The following is a 26889-nucleotide window of genomic DNA, read 5'->3' as shown; positions in this document are numbered from 1 at the left end:
CTGATACCCCTGGGTCTAGCCAGCGCTGTATAAAACCTTTAACTAACTAAATAAATAAATAAGTAGTGCACAAACCGCTTGTGTATTTTCAGAAGTGTAGGAGCAGGAAGAATTCGTAACCTAATTGCTTCGTTTTAATTGGCAAACCGAAAAACGAATTTTCTTTACATTTACAACAGCGAATAATCCATATTGGCTCCTTTGGCAAATTTCCAGTTCAGCAGCTGGGGGAAGAACCTTTGGCTGGAATACTTTTTGGAATGATGGACACGTGCATGCCTTTCTAATTTCTGGTGTAAATGTTGTGCATAAATCGAGTGAAGTGATGGATTTGTTAATTATGCATTGTCTTAGACATCGCTTATTCAGGCAGACAGTTACGTTTCCCTGGATCTTTTTGAATATTCCCCAATCTGACTACCGCTGTTTTGGAAAACAATGATTGTGTGCTACTTTGGCTTTGATATGTGAACAATTGTAGTCTAGGTTTTTACATGTGAACTATCATCGTCTAACTGTGAATAGGGGTTGTTAAAAACTCTCTCATCCCATTATACCACAACCCTGAACATGTCTGTGCCTATGCATGCTTCTGTATTTTATGATCTGTTCCACAAGTTTTGAATTGAGACTTTTAGACGGTACTAACACTTCATCAAACCTTTCTGCATAGAATTACTGTTCCATAATAATGGACCTCCATATGTGAGATCATTAAAGAGGGTGCACAGCTCTTGTCTACTACCACCTTTGATTACATGTTCCAGTCTTCTACATCACATACACTTGTGTGTTTGCCTTAAGGTTCAATAATCACATTTCACTTTGATCTGTTTGCAGTGATCTGCAAGTGATTGAATTCTGTCTCAAAGCATTCTTGTTTTCTGTTGCAGTGGACATGTTAACATGACGATGCTCGGTGGGATGCAGGTGTCGCAGTACGGTGATTTGGCAAACTGGATGATTCCCGTGAGTAGGCCCTTCTATACCCTGGTAGCGAACCCCATTCCTTTTTAGAGTTAGCCTGAGACTTCATCAATTTGTGCTATAACCTGGTTTATGATGCTCACCTGTGGAATGAGCAATTGGACGTTGAAATTATTGTCCCCTTATCATCCATGTGTTCTTCATTGGCACAACAGTGATTTCTAGACTGCACTGTGGTAATGTCCTGTGCACCCAGTTATTGTCCAAATGAGAGCAGGACTTCTAGTAAGTACTTAATTTGGCTAGTTTTAGCATCTGCAGGAAGTTGTATAGTGCAACAAAGAGTTACACTCAAAGGTGTAGAAGGAGCATACACATTAAATGTAACACAACTGTCTATAGCGCTAACCGTATGGAGTACTGATGTCGAAACTCTCTATGCTTGTGAAGAATGTTCTAACTCTACTGGCTGCTCTGCGGCATTTAATGGCACGAAGTACAAAGGCAAAATACAATCTCATGGGCGAGTAGAAAGCGAAGTGTGACATTTTGATGCATCTCTTTAAGATTGGGATGCTTGAACATCCCTGTCATCCTCTCAAGCTTCTCCTGACCTGAATCTTGGTCCTATGATTGCCCATTGGAACTGGAGCCCCGGTGCCCTAAAGTGGTGAGTCGCAGAGGAAGACTAGGTGTAGAACTAGAAATGTGTCCGGGTAAAGGTCCAAGTAAAACTGCCATGCCATCAAGGGGTACATTTAACACCCCTTGGAGAATGGACAGCAAGGATTTCAATGGTTTTTCTCAGGGTTTCTTGGGCTTCGGACCATTCTGGAATGGCCATGTTGTTTCAAATGCAGCCTGAGCTTGTGTCATGGGAGCAGATGATTTTCAAGGAATTACATAGGATTAAAGGAGTCAAAGGACTTGTGGGATGGATCGTCACGTTTTTCTTTATGCGTCTCTCCTGGAGGCTTCAAAGCTGCTTGTCCAGACTGGTGGAGAAGCATACCATTCTCTTCTTTCCTTCCACTTGGGCGTACTGAGGGCTTGTGCTACCAGTTGGGCGTCCTCATCAAACATTCGACGTAAGCAAGGTCCTTCCTTGCCTGACGTTGAGGGCTTATGGTACACAGGGTGGTCCGGTCATACTTTTGTTCATGATGTGCCTCATGCATCACTACAGTTGTCATCCAGGACATGGTACCCCTGTGGATCCCCATCTTCGCTGCATCAAGCTTATTCAGGGTTGGCGATGCAGGAAGCCGTTCTGTTATTCCAAACCACCCTCCACCAGAGTGACATCCTCATACACTGCAGAACACCGGCAAGGTGCAGCCATGCTGGCTATGAAATGTGTCTTAACAGAGCTATGTACGCTCCTGTGCTTGCTTTAAAAATGCATGTTTCTTGAGATGGAAAAAAAGAATCCCAGTATTTGTAACACATGCAGATGACTGCACAACAAGCACTGTTAATGTTTTCTCTCTGGATTTGTTCAAGTCAAATTGCCAGTTATTAGTTTTTTTATGATTAAAAAGGACGCTGTTTCAGAAAGTAAAAATAGAGATTAGCCAGGCATTATTTGTGATTTGCTGTCATCCTGTCAGTTTTATGTGTTTTCGTGTATGAATCCGTCACCAACCAGTCACAGGGAATACAGGGACAGAGGCACACAATTGACACTCCTCATGCAGCAAGAGATTCGCAGTGTTACACTGGCGTTTGTATATTTTATGCAATGAATAATTCATAGGCAGCTGGCAGAAGATAGAAATTATATGACCCTTTTTACCCTCGAGGATACTACACACTATTATTTTTAGAAATGAATCCTCACATAATGACCCCAATAAACCCTAAGAATTCTTCCAGTTGGTCGAATAGTCTTTACTATCACACTTTCATTTTTGCTCTTCGTGTCCTCCCCTGTTCCTCTGAGTCCCTGTGAAGCCCAGATACCTTGAGCGTCTCCAGTGTATTTACCCATCTTTCCATAGTTGGTCAGTATCCCCTTTCACAGCTATTCACCATTAATTTGGGTCAGGGGTTTGTTTATTCCCACAAAATAATTCAAATTGTCTCTACACGGCAGTCTAAAGGCAAAGTAGCAGTGAGCTGCATTTAATATATGCATAGCATACCATGCTCTTCAATAACCGGCAAAATATACATTATTCAGTTGGTTTTAAAATTTGTAATTTATGCGTACTTTTAGCCAGACAGTGGAAGTAGTTAATTCCAGGTTCATGTTCTCTTTTCACCTCTGTAGCACTGAACCTTCGGTCTATTTAAATAAATGCAAATTAGCACAAAGGCTAGATGTCTTCAGAGTGTCTTCCCTAATAAAAAGGTTAAACGCTTCCTTATTTCTTCACCCAGTTTTGGAGTCCAATAGGGGTTCATCCAGGAGTAGAGGAGACAATTAAATATAATGAAGAACATTGCGGCATATGTTTCCAGGAATGCGGAATTAAACTTCAAAATAAATAAATAACGTTTTTAAGCCTGGTAAAGCTTGGTTGATTGTCTTGTCTTTCAAAATATAAAACAAACCTGATGTATTTAATTACCCACAGACATTTTTAACCACTGTGCATACTGGAAAGTTAACATTGTAACATCATAAATTGACCAAGTCTCAACGTTTGGATATATTAACCTGTTACAATGACCACGTTTGGGGCACTCATTTTATTGAGGTGGGAAAGAATGAGATGTTAGGTTGACTTACCCATCGCGGTGTGATACAGAATACCATGCTCTGAATATGGGCTGACATAAATATCGTGTCCTTGAGAGTCTCTCTAAAAACACCCCCCCCTTGAGAGTTAATCATAGAAAATCTACACCTAATGGGACGACGTTTAGGACACGAGCTTTGTCAGACACTATTTCTGTATACAATATTCTGATACACAACCCTTTGTTTTTTACTGAAATATACTGGGCTACTGTAAGAGATGCAGGGGCTAATGATGCGTTCTGAGCAGAAAGACCTCTTCCTGCTGGACTCTTCTTCGCACGGTCTGGATTCAGACCTCTTAGTACTCAATCAGCCTTACTGGCATTTGCTAATGAGCTCGGAGAGATCCTACACCAGGTCTTGCTGGAGCTCTCTTCAGCTTTTGATACTGTTTCCCATGCTAAATTGCTTGGCAGAATGCAGGAATGTGCAATGATGGAAACGGCTTTAAAATCATGTTAATCTTTTCTGGAAAATAGAGTCCAATGTGTAGCATGCCCTCCCTTTGAATCATCCCCCCACCCCTTATCCATCTCTTGTGGTGTGCCACAGGGATCATCCCTCAGCCCTACTCTATGTAATAGATCTGTGGCTCCATTGGCAATATATAGAGGCTATAGGCTGTGCTTGATGTCCTATACGGTCGGCCCGTTGACCATGCTGTCCATATCCCAGAATGAAGAGGCATCTAGGAAAAATGTTAGTGCCTGCACTTTTGGGATAGCAGACTGGGTGCAGGAAAACCACTTAAACTTGACAAGAAAAAAACGGAGGTTTTGTTGTTTGGTAAGTAGTTGCAATCTTCGTCCACATTATGGTGGTCAGAACAGCTGGAGAAATTTGGACTCCAGTAACATCTGCCGGAAAACCTAGTAATTTTATGAACGTTCAGCTGTTGTTTCCCACACATTAATAAAGTTGTGCCAATATGTTTCTTACTTCCATGCATGTTATAAAATCTATTCCCTTTGCTACAGACTACTCCTAGGAAGACTGTAGTCCAAGCTCTCATTACCTTCAGGTTGGACTGTGGTAAGGCCCTCTGAGTCTGCCTCAATGTCGTCTGCAGCGGCTTCAGTTCATTCAAAGTGCGGCTGCAAGAATGATTTTAGCCAGACAGCTCACATAGGTGTCTACTTATTTGGAACATATTCACTGACGTCCTGTGGAACAATAGAATACGGTTTAAAACCCATGCTTTACTCATAAAGAGTACTTCAGTTTAGAACCAATATATCTTGGCTGCAAAATTCAAAAATGGATTGATTTTGAGTTTTGTAAAGCGTGAATGAATACCCTGAGGTGTCTCGGCGCTAAGAAACCGGGAGACCGAAAGAACACAGGATTTAGTGAAGAGCCACGTTTTTGAAAGCTTGCGGAAACTCCAGAGAGTGGGCAGATTTTATTTCTAAGGGAAGCTGATTACAGTTTTGAGTCCTACAAACCATAAAACGCCTGCTTCCCCATGAGTAGAACTTGTAGGGTGGCACCACCAGATTCCTGGCTGTACTGAACCTAAATTTTCCTGTTGCGAAAATTCACTACTGAGAGATGTCTATGCTCCGCAGACAAATGCAGAGCTGTGATAGCAAATCTGAAAGAGGCCCCTCGGGGTGGCAGATCTTTCTCTTTTATGGTACCTGCTATCCCACCACCGTTCCCCTGCGAGACGATAACTCATTCCAGACGCAGGTTAAGAGAGACATGGCTTTTTCAAATAGAATTCTCTCTGGTGGTTACATTTTTGTTACTGATGGGTCCTACCGCCGGACAGTCTTGGGTAGCTGCCGCCCTGTCTTAATTCAGTCATTCATTTATTCAGGTTTGTGTAAGGACCCTTGAGATGGAGAGAGTTACTTGATGTCTAGAAGTAAGGGGCTGTCCACCACAGAGCCTTGACTAGCTTTGCCACTGTTTACAACAATATTCAAACTGTTTTCGCGTCTAGAGATGCTTGTGCCTGGCTGAAGCCTGCTCCTGCGATTAAAGAGGACACTTGTAAAACAGGAAAAAAAACTGCAGGTGACGGATGCGGTCCCCGGGGCTCATGAATATTTATAGCGTCCATGCTGACACAACCGATAGCAGTGGAGATGCGGGTACACGCAGGGATAGATGCATCTCGCCTCGTGTTGTAGAGAATATAATGCAGATTATAATGTTATGGATGAGACCCTCGTGTGTGCATGCATTTAACCTCTAGAATGCCACAGATGTTTACGCTGTGTTCAGTGGCGTAACGAAACTTGAGGGGGCCCCCTGCAAAGAATATGGAGGGGGCCCCCCACGCTCACGGATTCAGTCAGGAGTTCTCAGGTCGGGGGCCTGCTGCGCATGCACCATTGGCGGCTGGTGAATCCTAAAAGTCGTGTAACGAAAAGCTGAGAACCAAGTTGAAGGAGCAAGTGAGTACAGCAAGCACACCAAAGTGAAAGAGGAGTGTTCGGGGTTGGCCTTCCCAAGTGGGCCCTTTAACCACTCAAATTTCAGCTTTAAATAAATTCAGTCATTTGTCTCCAAAATATCAGCAGGTCGGTTTATGAAAGCAGACACGTTTTGCTATTAAATACCAGCTTTGCCTTGAAAAATAATTAAAATTCCCTAAATAAAGAAGTTATCTTTTTTGTGAAAACGTTCAATTATTGTCATGAACCACTAAAACACATGATAGATTCTGCCTTGAATATCTATGTGTCATAGTTGCATGTCATATGCGCCAATCTTATGCCAAGAATTACCGCCATTATGCCGAAGCAAGCATGAGGGCTGTGCACCATGCAATCAGACAGGAATTACCACTATTATGCCAGTGCCCGCATTTTACACGGTGTGGGCTCCATTATACCATGGGTGAGCACATTGGGCCGATATGTGCCACCATTATAGCAGGGCCAACATTATGTCATGTTATTTTATTTATTAAGTACACAATCCTGGAACATTGCTGGTGTTGAAATGGGGTAGCTCTGTAGAATCTCACTAGTGGCCGTGACAAGCTCCCCTCTTTACCTAGTGATTGTTTTTTCTACACAAAGGCAACTATGGAAAAGAGAGAACAAGATATGAACGGCTTCCTTGTTTGTCTCTTTAACAGTCCACCCACTCTCGTCACAGCCTTTCCCACAGTACACAAGGACACCCATCTGTCCCGTGTACCCTTCCACAGGTCAAATGCATATCAACCATCCTGGAATGGTTACTTATTTAGGAAAGTATGGGGAGAAATTTTAGAGAATAAAAATAGCTTGACCTTTATGCGTGATGCGGGGTCTGTAATTGGCTATGGGGCACTGGCGTACAGTTCTCTGCAGGACAGCTGCGGGTCACGACTTCAGAGCTCACTGTGTTTACTCCCTGCTCTGTCTTCATTCATGGTCTATGTCGTGCAACCTTATTTACACCCTGTAGTATTTCATTGTCTTATTCACCACTGTCCACCCGCTGTATTTACACCCTTTCGTATTTCATTCTCTCTCATTCACCACTGTCCACCTACTGTATTTACGCCCTGTAGTATTTCATTTTCTTATTCACCACTGTCCACCTTCTGTATTTACACCCAGTATTTCATTGTCTCTTATTCACCGCTGTCCAGGTACTGTATTTACACCCTGTAGTATTTCATTGTCTTATTCACCACTGTCCACCTACTGTATTTACACCCTATAGTATTTCATTGTCTCTCATTCACCACTGTCCACCTACTGTATTTACACCCTGTAGTATTTCATTGTCTCTCATACACAACTGTCCACCCGCTGTATTTACACCCTTTCGTATTTCATTGTCTCTCATTCACCACTGTCCACCTACAGTATTTACACCCTGTAATTCATTGTCTCTCATACACCGCTGACACACCCACTGTATTTACACCCTGTATTTCATTGTCATTCATACACTGCTGTCCACCCACTGTATTTACACCCTGTATTTCATTGTCTCTCATACACCGCTGTCCACCCATTTTATTTACACCCTGTAATATTTCATTGTCTATCATACACCACTGTCCACCCACTGTATTTACACCCGGTATTTCATTGTCTCTCATACACCGCTGTCCACCCACTGAATTTACACCCTGTATTTCATTGTCTCTTACTCACTACTGTCCACTTACAGTATTTACATCCTTTCACATTTCATTGTCTCTCATACACCACTGTCCACCTACTGTATTTACGCCCTATAGTATTTCATTGTCTCTTATTCACCACTGTCCACCTACAGTATTTACACCCTGTATTTCATTGTCGCTCATACATTTCTATCCACCCACTGTATTTACACCCTGTAGTATTTCATTTTCTCTCATACACCGCTGTCCACCCACTGTATTTACAGATTGTAGTATTTCATTGTCTCTTATACACAACTGTTCACCCGCTGTACTTACACCCTGTATTTCATTGTCTCTCATACTCCGCTGTCCATCCACTGTATTTACACCCTGTAGTATTTCATTATCTCCCATACACCACTGTCTACCCACTGTATTTACACCCTGCATTTCATTGTCTCTCATACACTGTTGTCCACCCACTGTATTTACACCCTGTATTTCATTGTCTCTCATACATCGCTGTCCACCCACTGTATTTACACCCTTTCGTATTTCATTGTCTCTCATACACCACTGTCCACCTACTGTATTTACACCCTTTCATATTTCATTGTCTCTCATACACCACGGTCCACCCACTGTATTTACACCCTTTCTTATTTCATTGTCTCTCATACACCACTGTCCACCTACTGTATTTACACCCTTTCGTATTTCATTGTCTCTCATTCACCACTGTCCAGCTACTGAATTCATACCCTGTAGTATTTCATTGTCTCTCATTCACCACTGTTCACCTACTGTATTTACACCCTGTAATTCATTGTCTCTCATACACCGCTGACACACCCACTGTATTTACACCCTGTATTTCATTGTCATTCATACACTGCTGTCCACCCACTGTATTTACACCCTTTAGTATTTAATTGTCTCGCATTCACCACTGTCCGACCACTGTATTTACACCCTGTATTTCATTGGTTCTCATTCACCACTGTCCACCCACTGTATTTACACCCTGTATTTCATTGTCTCTCATACACCGCTGTCCACCCATTTTATTTACACCCTGTAATATTTCATTGTCTATCATACACCACTGTCCACCCACTGTATTTACACCCGGTATTTCATTGTCTCTCATACACCGCTGTCCACCCACTGAATTTACACCCTGTATTTCATTGTCTCTTACTCACTACTGTCCACTTACAGTATTTACATCCTTTCACATTTCATTGTCTCTCATACACCACTGTCCACCTACTGTATTTACGCCCTATAGTATTTCATTGTCTCTTATTCACCACTGTCCACCTACAGTATTTACACCCTGTATTTCATTGTCGCTCATACATTTCTATCCACCCAATGTATTTACACCCTGTAGTATTTCATTTTCTCTCATACACCGCTGTCCACCCACTGTATTTACAGACTGTAGTATTTCATTGTCTCTTATACACAACTGTTCACCCGCTGTACTTACACCCTGTATTTCATTGTCTCTCATACTCCGCTGTCCATCCACTGTATTTACACCCTGTAGTATTTCATTATCTCCCATACACCACTGTCTACCCACTGTATTTACACCCTGCATTTCATTGTCTCTCATACACTGTTGTCCACCCACTGTATTTACACCCTGTATTTCATTGTCTCTCATACATCGCTGTCCACCCACTGTATTTACACCCTTTCGTATTTCATTGTCTCTCATACACCACTGTCCACCTACTGTATTTACACCCTTTCATATTTCATTGTCTCTCATACACCACGGTCCACCCACTGTATTTACACCCTTTCTTATTTCATTGTCTCTCATACACCACTGTCCACCTACTGTATTTACACCCTGTAGTATTTCATTGTCTCTCATATCCAACTGTACACCCACTGTATTTACACTCTGTATTTCATTCTCTTATTCACCACTGTCCACCCACTGTATTTACACCCTTTCGTATTTAATTGTCTCTCATTCACCACTGTCCACCCACTGTATTTACACCCTGTAGTATTTCATTGGTTCTCATTCACCACTGTCCACCCACTGTATTTACACCCTGTTTTACAATGTCTCTCATACACCGCTGTCCACCCATTTTATTTACACCCTGTAATATTTCATTGTCTATCATACACCACTGTCCACCCACTGTATTTACACCCGGTATTTCATTGTCTCTCATACACCGCTGTCCACCCACTGAATTTACACCCTGTATTTCATTGTCTCTTACTCACTACTGTCCACTTACAGTATTTACATCCTTTCACATTTCATGGTCTCTCATACACCACTGTCCACCTACTGTATTTACGCCCTATAGTATTTCATTGTCTCTTATTCACCACTGTCCACCTACAGTATTTACACCCTGTATTTCATTGTCGCTCATACATTTCTATCCACCCACTGTATTTACACCCTGTAGTATTTCATTTTCTCTCATACACCGCTGTCCACCCACTGTATTTACAGATTGTAGTATTTCATTGTCTCTTATACACAACTGTTCACCCACTGTACTTACACCCTGTATTTCATTGTCTCTCATACTCCGCTGTCCATCCACTGTATTTACACCCTGTAGTATTTCATTATCTCCCATACACCACTGTCTACCCACTGTATTTACACCCTGCATTTCATTGTCTCTCATACACTGTTGTCCACCCACTGTATTTACACCCTGTATTTCATTGTCTCTCATACATCGCTGTCCACCCACTGTATTTACACCCTTTCGTATTTCATTGTCTCTCATACACCACTGTCCACCTACTGTATTTACACCCTTTCATATTTCATTGTCTCTCATACACCACGGTCCACCCACTGTATTTACACCCTTTCTTATTTCATTGTCTCTCATACACCACTGTCCACCTACTGTATTTACACCCTTTCGTATTTCATTGTCTCTCATTCACCACTGTCCAGCTACTGAATTCATACCCTGTAGTATTTCATTGTCTCTCATTCACCACTGTTCACCTACTGTATTTACACCCTGTAATTCATTGTCTCTCATACACCGCTGACACACCCACTGTATTTACACCCTGTATTTCATTGTCATTCATACACTGCTGTCCACCCACTGTATTTACACCCTTTAGTATTTAATTGTCTCGCATTCACCACTGTCCGACCACTGTATTTACACCCTGTATTTCATTGGTTCTCATTCACCACTGTCCACCCACTGTATTTACACCCTGTATTTCATTGTCTCTCATACACCGCTGTCCACCCACTGTATTTACAGACTGTAGTATTTCATTGTCTCTTATACACAACTGTTCACCCGCTGTACTTACACCCTGCATTTCATTGTCTCTCATACACTGTTGTCCACCCACTGTATTTACACCCTGTATTTCATTGTCTCTCATACATCGCTGTCCACCCACTGAATTTACACCCTGTATTTCATTGTCTCTTACTCACTACTGTCCACTTACAGTATTTACATCCTTTCACATTTCATTGTCTCTCATACACCACTGTCCACCTACTGTATTTACGCCCTATAGTATTTCATTGTCTCTTATTCACCACTGTCCACCTACAGTATTTACACCCTGTATTTCATTGTCGCTCATACATTTCTATCCACCCACTGTATTTACACCCTGTAGTATTTCATTTTCTCTCATACACCGCTGTCCACCCACTGTATTTACAGACTGTAGTATTTCATTGTCTCTTATACACAACTGTTCACCCGCTGTACTTACACCCTGTATTTCATTGTCTCTCATACTCCGCTGTCCATCCACTGTATTTACACCCTGTAGTATTTCATTATCTCCCATACACCACTGTCTACCCACTGTATTTACACCCCGCATTTCATTGTCTCTCATACACTGTTGTCCACCCACTGTATTTACACCCTGTATTTCATTGTCTCTCATACATCGCTGTCCACCCACTGTATTTACACCCTTTCGTATTTCATTGTCTCTCATACACCACTGTCCACCTACTGTATTTACACCCTTTCATATTTCATTGTCTCTCATACACCACGGTCCACCCACTGTATTTACACCCTTTCTTATTTCATTGTCTCTCATACACCACTGTCCACCTACTGTATTTACACCCTGTAGTATTTCATTGTCTCTCATATCCAACTGTACACCCACTGTATTTACACTCTGTATTTCATTCTCTCATTCACCACTGTCCACCCACTGTATTTACACCCTGTAGTATTTCATTGGTTCTCATTCACCACTGTCCACCCACTGTATTTACACCCTGTTTTACAATGTCTCTCATACACCGCTGTCCACCCATTTTATTTACACCCTGTAGTATTTCATTGGTTCTCATTCACCACTGTCCACCCACTGTATTTACACCCTGTTTTACAATGTCTCTCATACACCGCTGTCCACCCATTTTATTTGCACCCTGTAATATTTCATTGTCTCTCATACACCACTGTCCACCCACTGTATTTAAACCCTGTATTTCATTGTCTCTCATACATCGTTGTCCACCTACTGAATTTACACCCTGTATTTCATTGTCTCTTATTCACCACTGTCCACTTACAGTATTTATATCCTTTCGCATTTCATTGTCTCTTATACACCACTGTCCACCTACTGTATTTACGCTCTGTAGTATTTTATTGTCTCTTATTCACCACTGTCCACCTACAGTATTTACACCCTGTATTTCATTGGTTCTCATTCGCCACTGTCCACCCACTGTATTTACACCCTGTATTTCATTGTCTCTCATACACCGCTGTCCACCCATTTTATTTACACCCTGTAATATTTCATTGTCTATCATACACCACTGTCCACCCACTGTATTTACACCCGGTATTTCATTGTCTCTCATACACCGCTGTCCACCCACTGAATTTACACCCTGTATTTCATTGTCTCTTACTCACTACTGTCCACTTACAGTATTTACATCCTTTCACATTTCATTGTCTCTCATACACCACTGTCCACCTACTGTATTTACGCCCTATAGTATTTCATTGTCTTATTCACCACTGTCCACCTACAGTATTTACACCCTGTATTTCATTGTCGCTCATACATTTCTATCCACCCACTGTATTTACACCCTGTAGTATTTCATTTTCTCTCATACACCGCTGTCCACCCACTGTATTTACAGACTGTAGTATTTCATTGTCTCTTATACACAACTGTTCACCCGCTGTACTTACACCCTGTATTTCATTGTCTCTCATACTCCGCTGTCCATCCACTGTATTTACACCCTGTAGTATTTCATTATCTCCCATACACCACTGTCTACCCACTGTATTTACACCCTGCATTTCATTGTCTCTCATACATCGCTGTCCACCCACTGTATTTACACCCTTTCGTATTTCATTGTCTCTCATACACCACTGTCCACCTACTGTATTTACACCCTTTCATATTTCATTGTCTCTCATACACCACGGTCCACCCACTGTATTTACACCCTTTCTTATTTCATTGTCTCTCATACACCACTGTCCACCTACTGTATTTACACCCTGTAGTATTTCATTGTCTCTCATACACCACTGTCCACCTACTGTATTTACACCCTGTAGTATTTCATTGTCTCTCATATCCAACTGTACACCCACTGTATTTACACTCTGTATTTCATTCTCTTATTCACCACTGTCCACCCACTGTATTTACACCCTTTCGTATTTAATTGTCTCTCATTCACCACTGTCCACCCACTGTATTTACACCCTGTAGTATTTCATTGGTTCTCATTCACCACTGTCCACCCACTGTATTTACACCCTGTTTTACAATGTCTCTCATACACCGCTGTCCACCCATTTTATTTACACCCTGTAATTTTTCATTGTCTCTCATACACCACTGTCCACCCACTGTATTTAAACCCTGTATTTCATTGTCTCTCATACATCGTTGTCCACCTACTGAATTTACACCCTGTATTTCATTGTCTCTTATTCACCACTGTCCACTTACAGTATTTATATCCTTTCACATTTCATTGTCTCTTATACACCACTGTCCACCTACTGTATTTACGCTCTGTAGTATTTTATTGTCTCTTATTCACCACTGTCCACCTACAGTATTTACACCCTGTATTTCATTGTCGCTCATACATCTCTATCCACCCACTGTATTTACACCCTGTAGTATTTCATTGTCTCTCATACACCGCTGTCCACCCACTGTATTTACACCCGGTATTTCATTGTCTCTCATACACCGCTGTCCACCCACTGAATTTACACCCTGTATTTCATTGTCTCTTACTCACTACTGTCCACTTACAGTATTTACATCCTTTCACATTTCATTGTCTCTCATACACCACTGTCCACCTACTGTATTTACGCCCTATAGTATTTCATTGTCTTATTCACCACTGTCCACCTACAGTATTTACACCCTGTATTTCATTGTCGCTCATACATTTCTATCCACCCACTGTATTTACACCCTGTAGTATTTCATTTTCTCTCATACACCGCTGTCCACCCACTGTATTTACAGACTGTAGTATTTCATTGTCTCTTATACACAACTGTTCACCCGCTGTACTTACACCCTGTATTTCATTGTCTCTCATACTCCGCTGTCCATCCACTGTATTTACACCCTGTAGTATTTCATTATCTCCCATACACCACTGTCTACCCACTGTATTTACACCCTGCATTTCATTGTCTCTCATACACTGTTGTCCACCCACTGTATTTACACCCTGCATTTCATTGTCTCTCATACATCGCTGTCCACCCACTGAATTTACACCCTGTATTTCATTGTCTCTTACTCACTACTGTCCACTTACAGTATTTACATCCTTTCACATTTCATTGTCTCTCATACACCACTGTCCACCTACTGTATTTACGCCCTATAGTATTTCATTGTCTCTTATTCACCACTGTCCACCTACAGTATTTACACCCTGTATTTCATTGTCGCTCATACATTTCTATCCACCCACTGTATTTACACCCTGTAGTATTTCAGTTTCTCTCATACACCGCTGTCCACCCACTGTATTTACAGACTGTAGTATTTCATTGTCTCTTATACACAACTGTTCACCCGCTGTACTTACACCCTGTATTTCATTGTCTCTCATACTCCGCTGTCCATCCACTGTATTTACACCCTGTAGTATTTCATTATCTCCCATACACCACTGTCTACCCACTGTATTTACACCCTGCATTTCATTGTCTCTCATACACTGTTGTCCACCCACTGTATTTACACCCTGTATTTCATTGTCTCTCATACATCGCTGTCCACCCACTGTATTTACACCCTTTCGTATTATATTGTCTCTCATACACCACGGTCCACCCACTGTATTTACACCCTTTCGTATTTCATTGTCTCTCATACACCACTGTCCACCTACTGTATTTACACCCTTTCATATTTCATTGTCTCTCATACACCACGGTCCACCCACTGTATTTACACCCTTTCTTATTTCATTGTCTCTCATACACCACTGTCCACCTACTATATTTACACCCTGTAGTATTTCATTGTCTCTCATATCCAACTGTACACCCACTGTATTTACACTCTGTATTTCATTCTCTTATTCACCACTGTCCACCCACTGTATTTACACCCTTTCGTATTTAATTGTCTCTCATTCATCACTGTCCACCCACTGTATTTACACCCTGTAGTATTTCATTGGTTCTCATTCACCACTGTCCACCCACTGTATTTACACCCTGTTTTACAATGTCTCTCATACACCGCTGTCCACCCATTTTATTTACACCCTGTAATATTTCATTGTCTCTCATACACCACTGTCCACCCACTGTATTTAAACCCTGTATTTCATTGTCTCTCATACATCGTTGTCCACCTACTGAATTTACACCCTGTATTTCATTGTCTCTTATTCACCACTGTCCACTTACAGTATTTATATCCTTTCGCATTTCATTGTCTCTTATACACCACTGTCCACCTACTGTATTTACGCTCTGTAGTATTTTATTGTCTCTTATTCACCACTGTCCACCTACAGTATTTACACCCTGTATTTCATTGTCGCTCATACATCTCTATCCACCCACTGTATTTACACCCTGTAGTATTTCATTGTCTCTCATACACCGCTGTCCACCCACTGTATTTACACCCTGCATTTCATTGTCTCTCATACACCACTGTCCACCTACTGTATTTACACCCTTTCATATTTCATTGTCTCTCATACACCACTGTCCACCCACTGTATTTACACCCTGTAGTGTTTCGATGTCTCTCATACTCTGCTGTCTACCCACTGTATTTACAACCTGCATTTCATTGTCTCTCATTCACTGCTGTCCACCCACTGTATTTACACCCTTTCGCATTTCATTGTCTCTCATACACCACTGTCCACCTACTGTATTTACACCCTTTCATATTTCATTGTCTCTCATACACCACTGTCCACCCACTGTATTTACACCCTTTCGTATTTCATTGTCTCTCATACACCACTGTCCACCTACTGTATTTACACCCTGTAGTATTTCATTGTCTCTCATATCCAACTGTACACCCACTGTATTTACACTCTGTATTTCATTCTCTTATTCACCACTGTCCACCCACTGTATTTACACCCTTTCGTATTTCATTGTCTCTCATTCACCACTGTCCACCTACTGTATTTACACCCTTTCGTATTCCATTGTCTCTCATTCACCACTGTCCACCTACTGTATTTATACCCTGTAGTATTTCATTGTCTCTCATTCACCACTGTTCACCTACTGTATTTACACCCTGTAATTCATTGTCTCTCATACACCGCTGACACGCCCACTGTATTTACACCCTGTATTTCATTGTCATTCATACACTGCTGTCCACCCACTGTATTTACACCCTGTAGTATTTCATTGTCTCTCATATCCAACTGTACACCCACTGTATTTACACTCTGTATTTCATTCTCTTATTCACCACTGTCCACCCACTGTATTTACACCCTTTCGTATTTCATTGTCTCTCATTCACCACTGTCCACCTACTGTATTTACACCCTTTCGTATTCCATTGTCTCGCATTCACCACTGTCCACCCACTGTATTTACACCCTGTAATATTTCATTGGTTCTCATTCACCACTGTCCACCCACTGTATTTACACCCTGTATTTCATTGTCTCTCATACACCGCTGTCCACCCACTGAATTTACACCCTGTATTTCATTCTCTTACTCACTACTGTCCACTTACAGTATTTACATCCTTTCGCATTTCATTGTCTCTCATACACCGCTGTCCACCCATTTTATTTACACCCTGTAATATTTCATTGTCTCTCATACTCTGCTGTCCATCCACTGTATTTACACCCTGTAGTATTTCATTATCTCCCATACACCACTGTCTACCCACTGTATTTACACCCTGCATTTCATTGTCTCTCATACACTGTTGTCCACCCACTGTATTTACACCCTGTATTTCATTGTCTCTCATACATCGCTGTCCACCCACTGTATTTACACCCTTTCGTATTTCATTGTCTCTCATACACCACGGTCCACCCACTGTATTTACACCCTTTCGTATTTCATTGTCTCTCATACACCACTGTCCACCTACTGTATTTACACCCTTTCATATTTCATTGTCTCTCATACACCACGGTCCACCCACTGTATTTACACCCTTTCTTATTTCATTGTCTCTCATACACCACTGTCCACCTACTGTATTTACACCCTGTAGTATTTCATTGTCTCTCATATCCAACTGTACACCCACTGTATTTACACTCTGTATTTCATTCTCTTATTCACCACTGTCCACCCACTGTATTTACACCCTTTCGTATTTAATTGTCTTGCATTCACCACTGTCCACCCACTGTATTTACACCCTGTAGTATTTCATTGTCTCTCATACACCGCTGTCCACCCATTTTATTTACACCCTGTAATATTTTATTGTCTATCATATACCACTGTCCACCCACTGTATTTACACCCGGTATTTCATTGTCTCTCATACACCGCTGTCCACCCACTGAATTTACACCCTGTATTTCATTGTCTCTTACTCACTACTGTCCACTTACAGTATTTACATCCTTTCGCATTTCATTGTCTCTCATACACCGCTGTCCACCCATTTTATTTACACCCTGTAATATTTCAATCTCTATCATACACCACTGTCCACCCACTGTATTTACACCCTGTATTTCATTGTCTCTCATACATCGCTGTCCACCCACTGTATTTACACCCTTTCGTATTTCATGGTCTCTCATACACCACGGTCCACCCACTGTATTTACACCCTTTCGTATTTCATTGTCTCTCATACACCACTGTCCACCTACTGTATTTACACCCTGTAGTATTTCATTGTCTCTCATATCCAACTGTACACCCACTGTATTTACACTCTGTATTTCATTCTCTTATTCACCACTGTCCACCCACTGTATTTACACCCTTTTGTATTTAATTGTCTCTCATTCACCACTGTCCACCCACTGTATTTACACCCTGTTTTTCATTGTCTCTCATACACCGCTGTCCACCCATTTTATTTACACCCTGTAATATTTCATTGTCTCTCATACACCACTGTCCACCCACTGTATTTAAACCCTGTATTTCATTGTCTCTCACACATCGTTGTCCACCTACTGAATTTACACCCTGTATTTCATTGTCTCTTATTCACCACTGTCCACTTACAGTATTTACATCCTTTCGCATTTCATTGTCTCTTATACACCACTGTCCACCTACTGTATTTACGCTCTGTAGTATTTTATTGTCTCTTATTCACCACTGTCCACCTACAGTATTTACACCCTGTATTTCATTGTCGCTCATACATCTCTATCCACCCACTGTATTTACACCCTGCATTTCATTGTCTCTCATACACCACTGTCCACCTACTGTATTTACACCCTTTCATATTTCATTGTCTCTCATACACCACTGTCCACCCACTGTATTTACACCCTTTCGTATTTCATTGTCTCTCATACACCACTGTCCACCTACTGTATTTACACCCTGTAGTATTTCATTGTCTCTCATATCCAACTGTCCACCCACTGTATTTACACCCTTTCGTATTTCATTGTCTTTCATACACCACTGTCCACCCACTGTATTTACACCCTTTCGGATTTCATTGTCTCTCATACACCACTGTCCACCTGAAGTATTTACACCCTGTATTTCATTGTCTCTCATACACCACTGTCCACTTACAGTATTTATAACCTGTATTTCATTCTCTTAATCACCACTGTCCACCCACTGTATTTACACCCTTTCATATTTAATTCTCTCATACACCACTATCCACCCACTATATTTACACACTGTAGTATTTCATTGTCTCTCATACACAACTGTCCACCCACTGTATTTACACCCTGTAGTGTTTCGATGTCTCTCATATACCACTGTACACCCGCTGTATTTACACCCTTTGATATTTCATTGCCTCTCATACACCGCTGTCCACCCACTGTATTTACATCCTGTAGTATTTCATTCTCTCATTCACCACTGTCCACCCACTGTATTTACATCCTTTAGTATTTCATTGTCTCTCATACACCACTGTCCACCTGCAGTATTTACACCCTGTATTTCATTGTCTCTCATACACCACTGTCCACCCACTGTATTTACACCCTTTCGTATTTCAATTATTTCTTCATGTCTTTCTTCTCTCAGCATCCATTAGCCATCTTGGAACAATAAAGTCATAATAAACTACAGCAAAAGAAATATACATTGGTACAGCCAATAGTCCTGCAACCAACGTCAGACCTATTGGCTTTGCCAACGCTTATTAGATATGACATCTTACATGGCTTCTCCCCTTCCGACCCATAATGTCCTTCCCTTCTTATGTGTGTCCTACTCTCTCCCATATGACTGGTGATTGTTTGCTACACTCCAGTCCCATTTATTTACCCAAATATATCTCAATTATTTTTAGCATTTCGTTGCTGTTTGGGCTCTTTCTATGTTTCATTAGACTTTAAGTACCAATTTATAACCTGCTCTTTATTGGATTCTTCAATAAAAAATATTACCAATGTGAATAGCAAGAAATAGAATTCATAGGAAAACAAACCTAAAATAAAAAGTGCACAGCATGGGCGGAAACTGAATACCTAAAATGTATTTAAAAAAAAGAAAATGAAGGGTCTGTGCTGTGGAACCTGGGAATGACTTTCCCCAACTCTATAGTACTCCGGAGGCCCCTAAAATGTGAGTTTTTCAGTGAAGCTGGAGTCAGTGGCATAGCACGAGCCTCACGCGCCCTCATTTAAGGAGGTGAAAGTGCCCCCTGGCTCCTGGTTGGGTACTGAAAGACAGCTGTAGTCAGTGTGCCCCTCCCATTCCTAGGCCCGATGCCACTGCACATGTGGCACCATTGCTACGTACGCCCATGGCCAGAGTCTAAAAGTAAATAAAAGGGCTGATGATAAAGCGAGTCAATAATACTAGGCAGGTGCCGAGGGTGCCAGCACCAGACAGTGCCAAATTGTTTTGCACTTGGTCTCAAATGTCGCTCAAAAATGTGCAACAACCACAGACATGTTCTCCCTTCCTTTGCAACTGGGAAGACCACTGACACAAATGAAATGTGGCATAACAGCCAGAGATGCTGGCTTTGGAACTGGGGGATCATGCTCGAGTCTCAGCGTTGGTTCAACATCCTGTGATTCTGGGCAAATCACTTAATATCCCCGTGCTTAAAAATAAGTGTGGCCTTGTGTAATATAACTGGTGCTCGTGTAAAGCGCTCCAATACCTTGGGGGCGAGCTGGCGCTATATTGAACTATTTAAAAAAGTACTCTCTGTCACATGTACATCCATTTTCAAACATTCTTGAGACATTTTTTTTTAATCTCTTCTGTGGAGATCTGGGAACGTTTCCATGTTCACTATCCGCATCGGGGACACTGCAGGCCACCGAGGAAACACTCCGTGCCATCCAGGGAGACTACGAAGCCAATTGCATTTCCAGTGCTTGCTTACCTTCCAATGCGTCCCAGCAGAGTCCTGTCCCTGGAGCTGCAGTCCTTCTCCTGCCCCTGTCAGCTCTGTGCTGCCTCGTCCCTTCTCAGAGGCTGTGCCAGTGGGGAATGCTCTCTCTGGGGCCCCCACCCCTTTTCCGGCCGGCTATGGCTGAAGAGAAACAATGTAACTTGTTACTTTGTTTCTCTTCAGTTCAGTCCTGCCCTGGGTCAGTGGAGGAGCTAAGAGCGGCTGCAGATTGCACCTGCTTTCTACAGCAAGCCTTTCTCTCCCAGCTCTTTACCGAAGAGCTGAGGGGGCCCCCTTCACCTGGGGGCCCCCCCGCACCGCGGGGGCTGCGGGGGTGTTTGTTACGCCCCTGGCTGTGTTAGAAGCTATATTTTACCGACCGGTACTCGCATCTCTGCCTCACCGGGGAGACACCGCGCAGCGTTGAAGGTCACACAGAGGGCGCCGCGGGGAGTTGTCAGATGCCAGGTTACTGGCGGCACCCCAGACGATAGTTTTTTTTTACAACACGGTCTGTTGATCAGTCCTAGCTGATAGTACCCGGTAACGTTACACTGTGAACGAGCAGGCTAAATAAAAGGTGTCAGCTTTGCTCTCTATGTGGTTTCTTTTGTATTTTCTTTACCTGTGTTTTCTTGTTACTTCCGCGTGCTTTTTGGCTAGCTTGCGCCTTCCAAAATGCATATTATGCATCCCTGACCTTGGGGTAAGGAATGATGCAGAAAACGCTGACAGTAGCCTATATTTACAAATTACACAGAATAAGAAGCCCTTTCACTTCTTTATTCTCAGTGGCGGCTGGCCCGTGAGGGTGTGGTGAGCAGAGCAGCAACTAAAGGATATCATTGGCTAAAGCTGAGCGCTTGACCTTTGGCCTTCGGCTTAGCCAGTGCTTCCCCTGAACATGTGTATTGCAAGAAGAAATATTATATGCTGCCCCCCAAAAAAACCCAGTGGTTTCTTCGTAATTGTTAATTAAACGTTCTTTCTTTCTTCAAAAGGACCTAAAAACCTTGCAACAGCTGCGCACCAAACCTGCATGTAACTCTACGACTCCTTGCGGTCTTCGGTTATATATAAAGAAGGTAAAGCTTTCTTTCAGGGACGGCCTTTCACTGGGCCTTTACCCTGAACCCAGGGAATCGCTCCCATGGAAGAACATTTTGACTGAGATTGAGATGGGCTTGAGACGTCCAATCTGGATTTCAGACGCAACGATGAAGATGGTTTGGAGTCTGATAAATTCCTCTTTTTGACAGAGTCTGGCCCTGAGCAGGAAAGCGTAGTGCCAATCAGACAACACAGAGCATTTCCTGTTTAGAGCTGTGAAAAAGCATCTGATGCAGAGAAGACCCAGTTGGGAAAGAACCACCCTGGTCACCTTCAGGTGGTGTTACCATTCATGCTTTTCCAGAGACCGGTGACTAAAGGCATCAGAGGTGGGCCCTTATCCAACTAGGAGTGTGTGGAACCAGAAGCCATGAAGCCCAAAAAGCAGCCAGATGTCAGACCTGTAATCTGTACTGGAGAGCAAAACACTGGGATCGTATCTAAAATGTCACAGATCCTTTGCAATGGAGGAAAAACTTTTATGTAGGAAGTTTCAAGGATCGCTCCAATGAAGGCCGCCCTCTGAGTTGGGGTGAAGTGGGAATTGCACAGGTTGATGGAGAACCCCAGGTGAAGTTGCTGCATCAGGGCATGCACTAGATAATTGCATACAGTGCAAGGAAACCAGTCTTCATCAGCCACTTGTCCAAGTGCATAAATAAGTGAGGTTTCCGAGGGACTCAGCTGAAGACTAGCAGAGCGGCTGTAAGACCAAAAGGCAATAGCATGAATTGGGAGGGTTGGGATCCTACCGTGAAGCAGAGAACATGTGTGCTAAGAAGACTAAAACTGAAAATAAGAGTCTTGGGAGGTTCCAGGGACACCATACTTTCCTGAGTATTCAAAGTCAGGAGGTCCTGATTTAGGAACAGCATATTGAATTTATGCTGAAAGACAAAGAAGTTAAGGTCCTTAAGCCTAGAATGAGAATGAGGCCTCATACTTGTTGGGTACAAGGAAGTAAAGTTAAGAAAATCGTGGTCACCTTTCTCCCCTTTAAAATTACTTAAAACCCCAATTTCTCTTGCAACACCAAGATGTCCGCCTCCATAGCAGAGGCATGAGGAGTACGGCCTTTTTTGATGGATAGCAGATGTTCTTGAGGAGTGACCAAATAGAACGGGTGCAACTAGATCAACAGATCAACTAGAGTGCCCAGTCATCTTTGGTGATGGACTTCCACTGGCTCAGAAAATGTGACCCCCTCCTCCAGGCTGGAAGCTGATGGTCGAGCGAGGACAAGTCGAAGAGGCTTAAGATGGCAGAATCTGCTGCTGGTTGTGGCCCTTAAAGGCATGGCTCCTGTAAAAGAGCAGAAGAACTGCTGCAAGGTTTGAATGTACAGAAAATGAGGGGGAATCCCTAATAACCCTCTAAAGCCTGGGCTGCACCACAAATCAAGTGAAAAGGGAAAGTTGCTCTAGCAGGAAGGATAAGCAGAACTAAACAAGAGAACCACTTTTTATTTGTGGTCTGTGGAGGAATAACTCACCTGCTATGATTATTTCATTTTTAAAAACAAATACATATGAAATAAATCCACGAGAAGTTTGAAGATATGGCTGTGCAAAATCAAAGGAAACGACCACCACAAGATAGCATTCTACTTCAAAATGTTTTACTTAACGAAGTTGTGTTTTTAATAGTCAAATAGTGAGTCATGATACGTAAATTCATGTTACAATCGACCTCAAAGTAACAACCAAAATGATTCCAAAAAGTAGGAGAAATGGATTTACAGTAATGACGGAAAATAAACCCGTCTTTGGGCCAAAATCAATAGACCGTCTATAGGTACCAACAATCAATTCACATTAGACCAATTAGTGATTTCACAAATAAACTGGTTGGAATTTAAGTTCTGTGGTCCAAACCAAATGCTTTTTTTTCTTTTCGTAACAATGAGCGGTGTTGGCCCTAGGTAGTAAGTGTCAACGCGTTTCGGCCTCCAAATACAACGTTCTCAGGACAAAAAAGGACTGAAATCACCCAAGCTTTCAAGAAAATCCACAATGAATGAATTTCCATTGTAAAGTTTTTGTTGAGACTGACAAATGGAAAATAAAAAGTAACCAAGTAAGAGAGATGGAAAAGTAGGTTTGAAGTTTTATATCTTGTGATTATTCCCTTGTAAACTAATAATTGCTATGTACGCCGTTGAAACCGGTGGTGATATTAGGTCTCATGCATAGCTGCGCCCAGAGTGTGCAAGTAAAGGTCAAGCATATCGATAGTGTTTGAACATTTGTTTATCTAGATTTGTGTTGCAGTGGGTGAGATTGATGAGCCATGCATTAAGGAAAAAAAATATACATTAATGAAAAAAAGACAAAGCAGCCAGAGCCCAAACAGTGTATTATAGACTTTGAAAGAAAGGTCCCTCATCCGCATCTATTCGCAATGTGAACAGTGCTATGAGTGAGTAGGCCAACTTTAGGGGTCATGGTGCCAAGGAAAGCTCAGATGTGATGGAAAAATTGCTTGCCTACAATGTTTGAAACTACAATCTAGAAAAAGGAAAAAACAAACAAAAACCAGAAAGGCCCAGTCAATGACCTAGGTCAATCGACAATGGTGGGAATGAGTCACATAAGACATAAAACTTACAAGGAGTATTCCAATTGAAAACTCCAAACGCCAGTGCGGGTTCCAGGGTCAAACATACACAAGGAAATATAAAATGAAACCAGAGGAGCACGCAAAATGTGCGTCCTTTCGAAGGTGAAGGAGAAAAAGCAACTCCCGCCTAAAAAAAGATGACCAAATTGTAAATGGACAAAGACAGGCTGTGAGTGACCTGGTTAAGTGTCACATGGTAGGTGACAAGTTTACTCAACTGTGCGGTGATCTTATTTAAGGCTTGGAATCGTCCAGGAAAAGTAGTTGGGTGCAACAGACCCAGGTGTGGTGCGTCCATTGGGGCATTGGGGTGTAGCCCCCCCGCCCCAGTGTCGGCGTGTCTGAACTTAAGTAAACTGAATCAGTTTACTTAAGTTCAAAGACGCTGGCCCGAGAGATAACTAATTGACAATCTTGTCAGTCAGCATGACATCGGACCGCCCACCCCCTTCAGAGTCTGAAGGGGGTGGACGGTTCGGCGTCATGTTGACTGACATGATTGTCAGACCAGGGGCAACAGGCAACAGCACAAGTGCGCATGAGTAGGGACTGAGGGCGAATTTTTGCGCCGTGCCCAGTCATGCGCACTAGTGTCTGCTCTAGCTGGCGCATGCCCATTAGGAGAGCGAGGGTTGAGCAAAGGCTCAAACCTCGGTCTCCTAATGGGCAGGCGGGCGAGTAGTAACCGTGCCCTAAGCCAGTCCTGGCGCTGCTGGCAGCGCCCGGATTGGCTGAGAGGGGTTGCCACTTGCCAGTACACTCCAGTGCCGTTCGAATCGTGAAGGCGCCAAGGGGAGCGAGCAGAGGTGTTGCGGACTGGCTGTGGTAGCACGGTGGAGCGCGGAAGGAGGAAGCAAGCCTGCTGAGGTGAGGAAGATCGGAGCTCTGAGCCGCAATTTCAGTTGACCCGATTTTTCCAATCGAGATGGGGCGGATCTTCAAAAGGAAATAATCAGCTGGTTAGATCTCCCGAAAAACTTTATGTAATGGTCCTTTTTTCAGTTTTAACACTTCATTTATGCTAATGCCTCATTGTCTCTTTGCCTTTGACTCCTGACATTGCATACTTGTGCTTTGTCCAGACTTGACCTTTTCCCATGCTTGCCGCTGTTGTTTCTCGGGTTGCTCGTGAGTCGGCCAGGTCCAGGTGTACGGGGTACTGGCTCATCTTTAGGTTGTTCAGGAACATGCCTACAATCTTCATTTTACACGGGGACAGTGGTGAGGCTACGCTGCAACGCCTGCTTTGTGGCAGTTTCAGGTGGATGGGGGCATGGCAGTCTTTGTGCGACAGTGTTCACACTTCAGTTCATGCCTGTATTTCCTCAGCTGCAAGAGTTTGGCAGACTGTGAAAGCTAAAGAGACTCCGCGACGGGCAGGGGGAGCTCCATGGTGAGAGGCAGTGAGAGACAGACAGAGGAAGATAAGTTGAGTGCAAGAGACGAACACAGCAATAAAGGCAGGGAGGTATAAATAGAGAGAGCGCTATAGAGAAGGAGAGTGGGAGAAATGGAGAGAGATCTAAAGAGAGATTGAGACACAGAAAGATCTAAAGAGAGAGTGAGAGACGGACAGAGCACTCTGAAGAGAGAGAGAAAGACAGGCACAGAGATCTAAAGAAAGATTGAGAGACAGGCATGTAGACATAAAGAGAGATCTAAAGAGAGTGAGAGACAGGCAGATAGATCTGAATAGAGAGACAGGCACATAGGTCTAAAGAGAGAGTGAGAGACCAGCAGAGAGATCTAAAGAGAGTGAGAGACAGGCAGAGAGATCTAAATAGGTTGATTAGATTAGAGATCTAAAGAGAGAGTGAGAAACAGGCACAGAGATCTAATGAGAGAGCGAGAAGCAAGCATAGAAAGCTAAATAGAAAGTGTGGGGCAGAGGAGACAGCTAAGGAAAGAGAAAAAAAAATTAGAGTGAGCTACCAGCAGAGATTGCTTAAGAGTGAGAGACAGACAGGGGAAGATAAGGAGAGTGCAATAGGCGAACACCCCCCTGAAGCCCCCGTAGGTTGTTCGGTCTTGGTTGCTACGCTCGCTTGCCGCAGTGCAGTATGCAAATCATTTTACGCCTCACCACTTTCAAATGCCACCAGCCTCCCCTGAACAGACCCCATGCTGCAGACACTAGACCGCATCTAGAAAGAATGAATGGAACAGCTGACCATCCTGTAACTAAAAAGCAGGAAGTCAATGCCTCGAGGTCTTGTGCCGTGACTTATAGTGGCACTTGGACACTCCTATGAAGTTAGTCTACTCTATAGAGTAATGTTGAAAACAAATGGGAGCAAAATCTGGGTCTCTTAAAGGGAAAACCAAATTCCTTCTATTCATT

General features: G+C 42.7%; 1 protein-coding gene across 2 annotated transcripts in view; it reads left to right on the top strand.

Annotated features, from left to right (window-relative positions):
- The window catches only part of OXCT1 (3-oxoacid CoA-transferase 1), a 458536-nt gene that overhangs the window by 270711 nt on the left and 160936 nt on the right, over positions 1–26889 (top strand). For both annotated transcript variants that reach the window (XM_085631175.1, XM_085631176.1), the window contains exon 13: positions 894–969. In XM_085631175.1, the coding sequence (XP_085487301.1) occupies positions 894–969 (76 nt within the window). The remainder of the gene's footprint in view (positions 1–893; positions 970–26889) is intronic.

Source organism: Triturus cristatus, chromosome 2_1, assembly GCF_964204655.1.
Source record: "Triturus cristatus chromosome 2_1, aTriCri1.1, whole genome shotgun sequence".
NCBI lineage: Eukaryota > Metazoa > Chordata > Amphibia > Caudata > Salamandridae > Triturus > Triturus cristatus.
The sequence above is the reverse complement of the archived record's forward strand: the minus strand, read 5'-3'. Positions and strand labels throughout refer to the sequence as shown.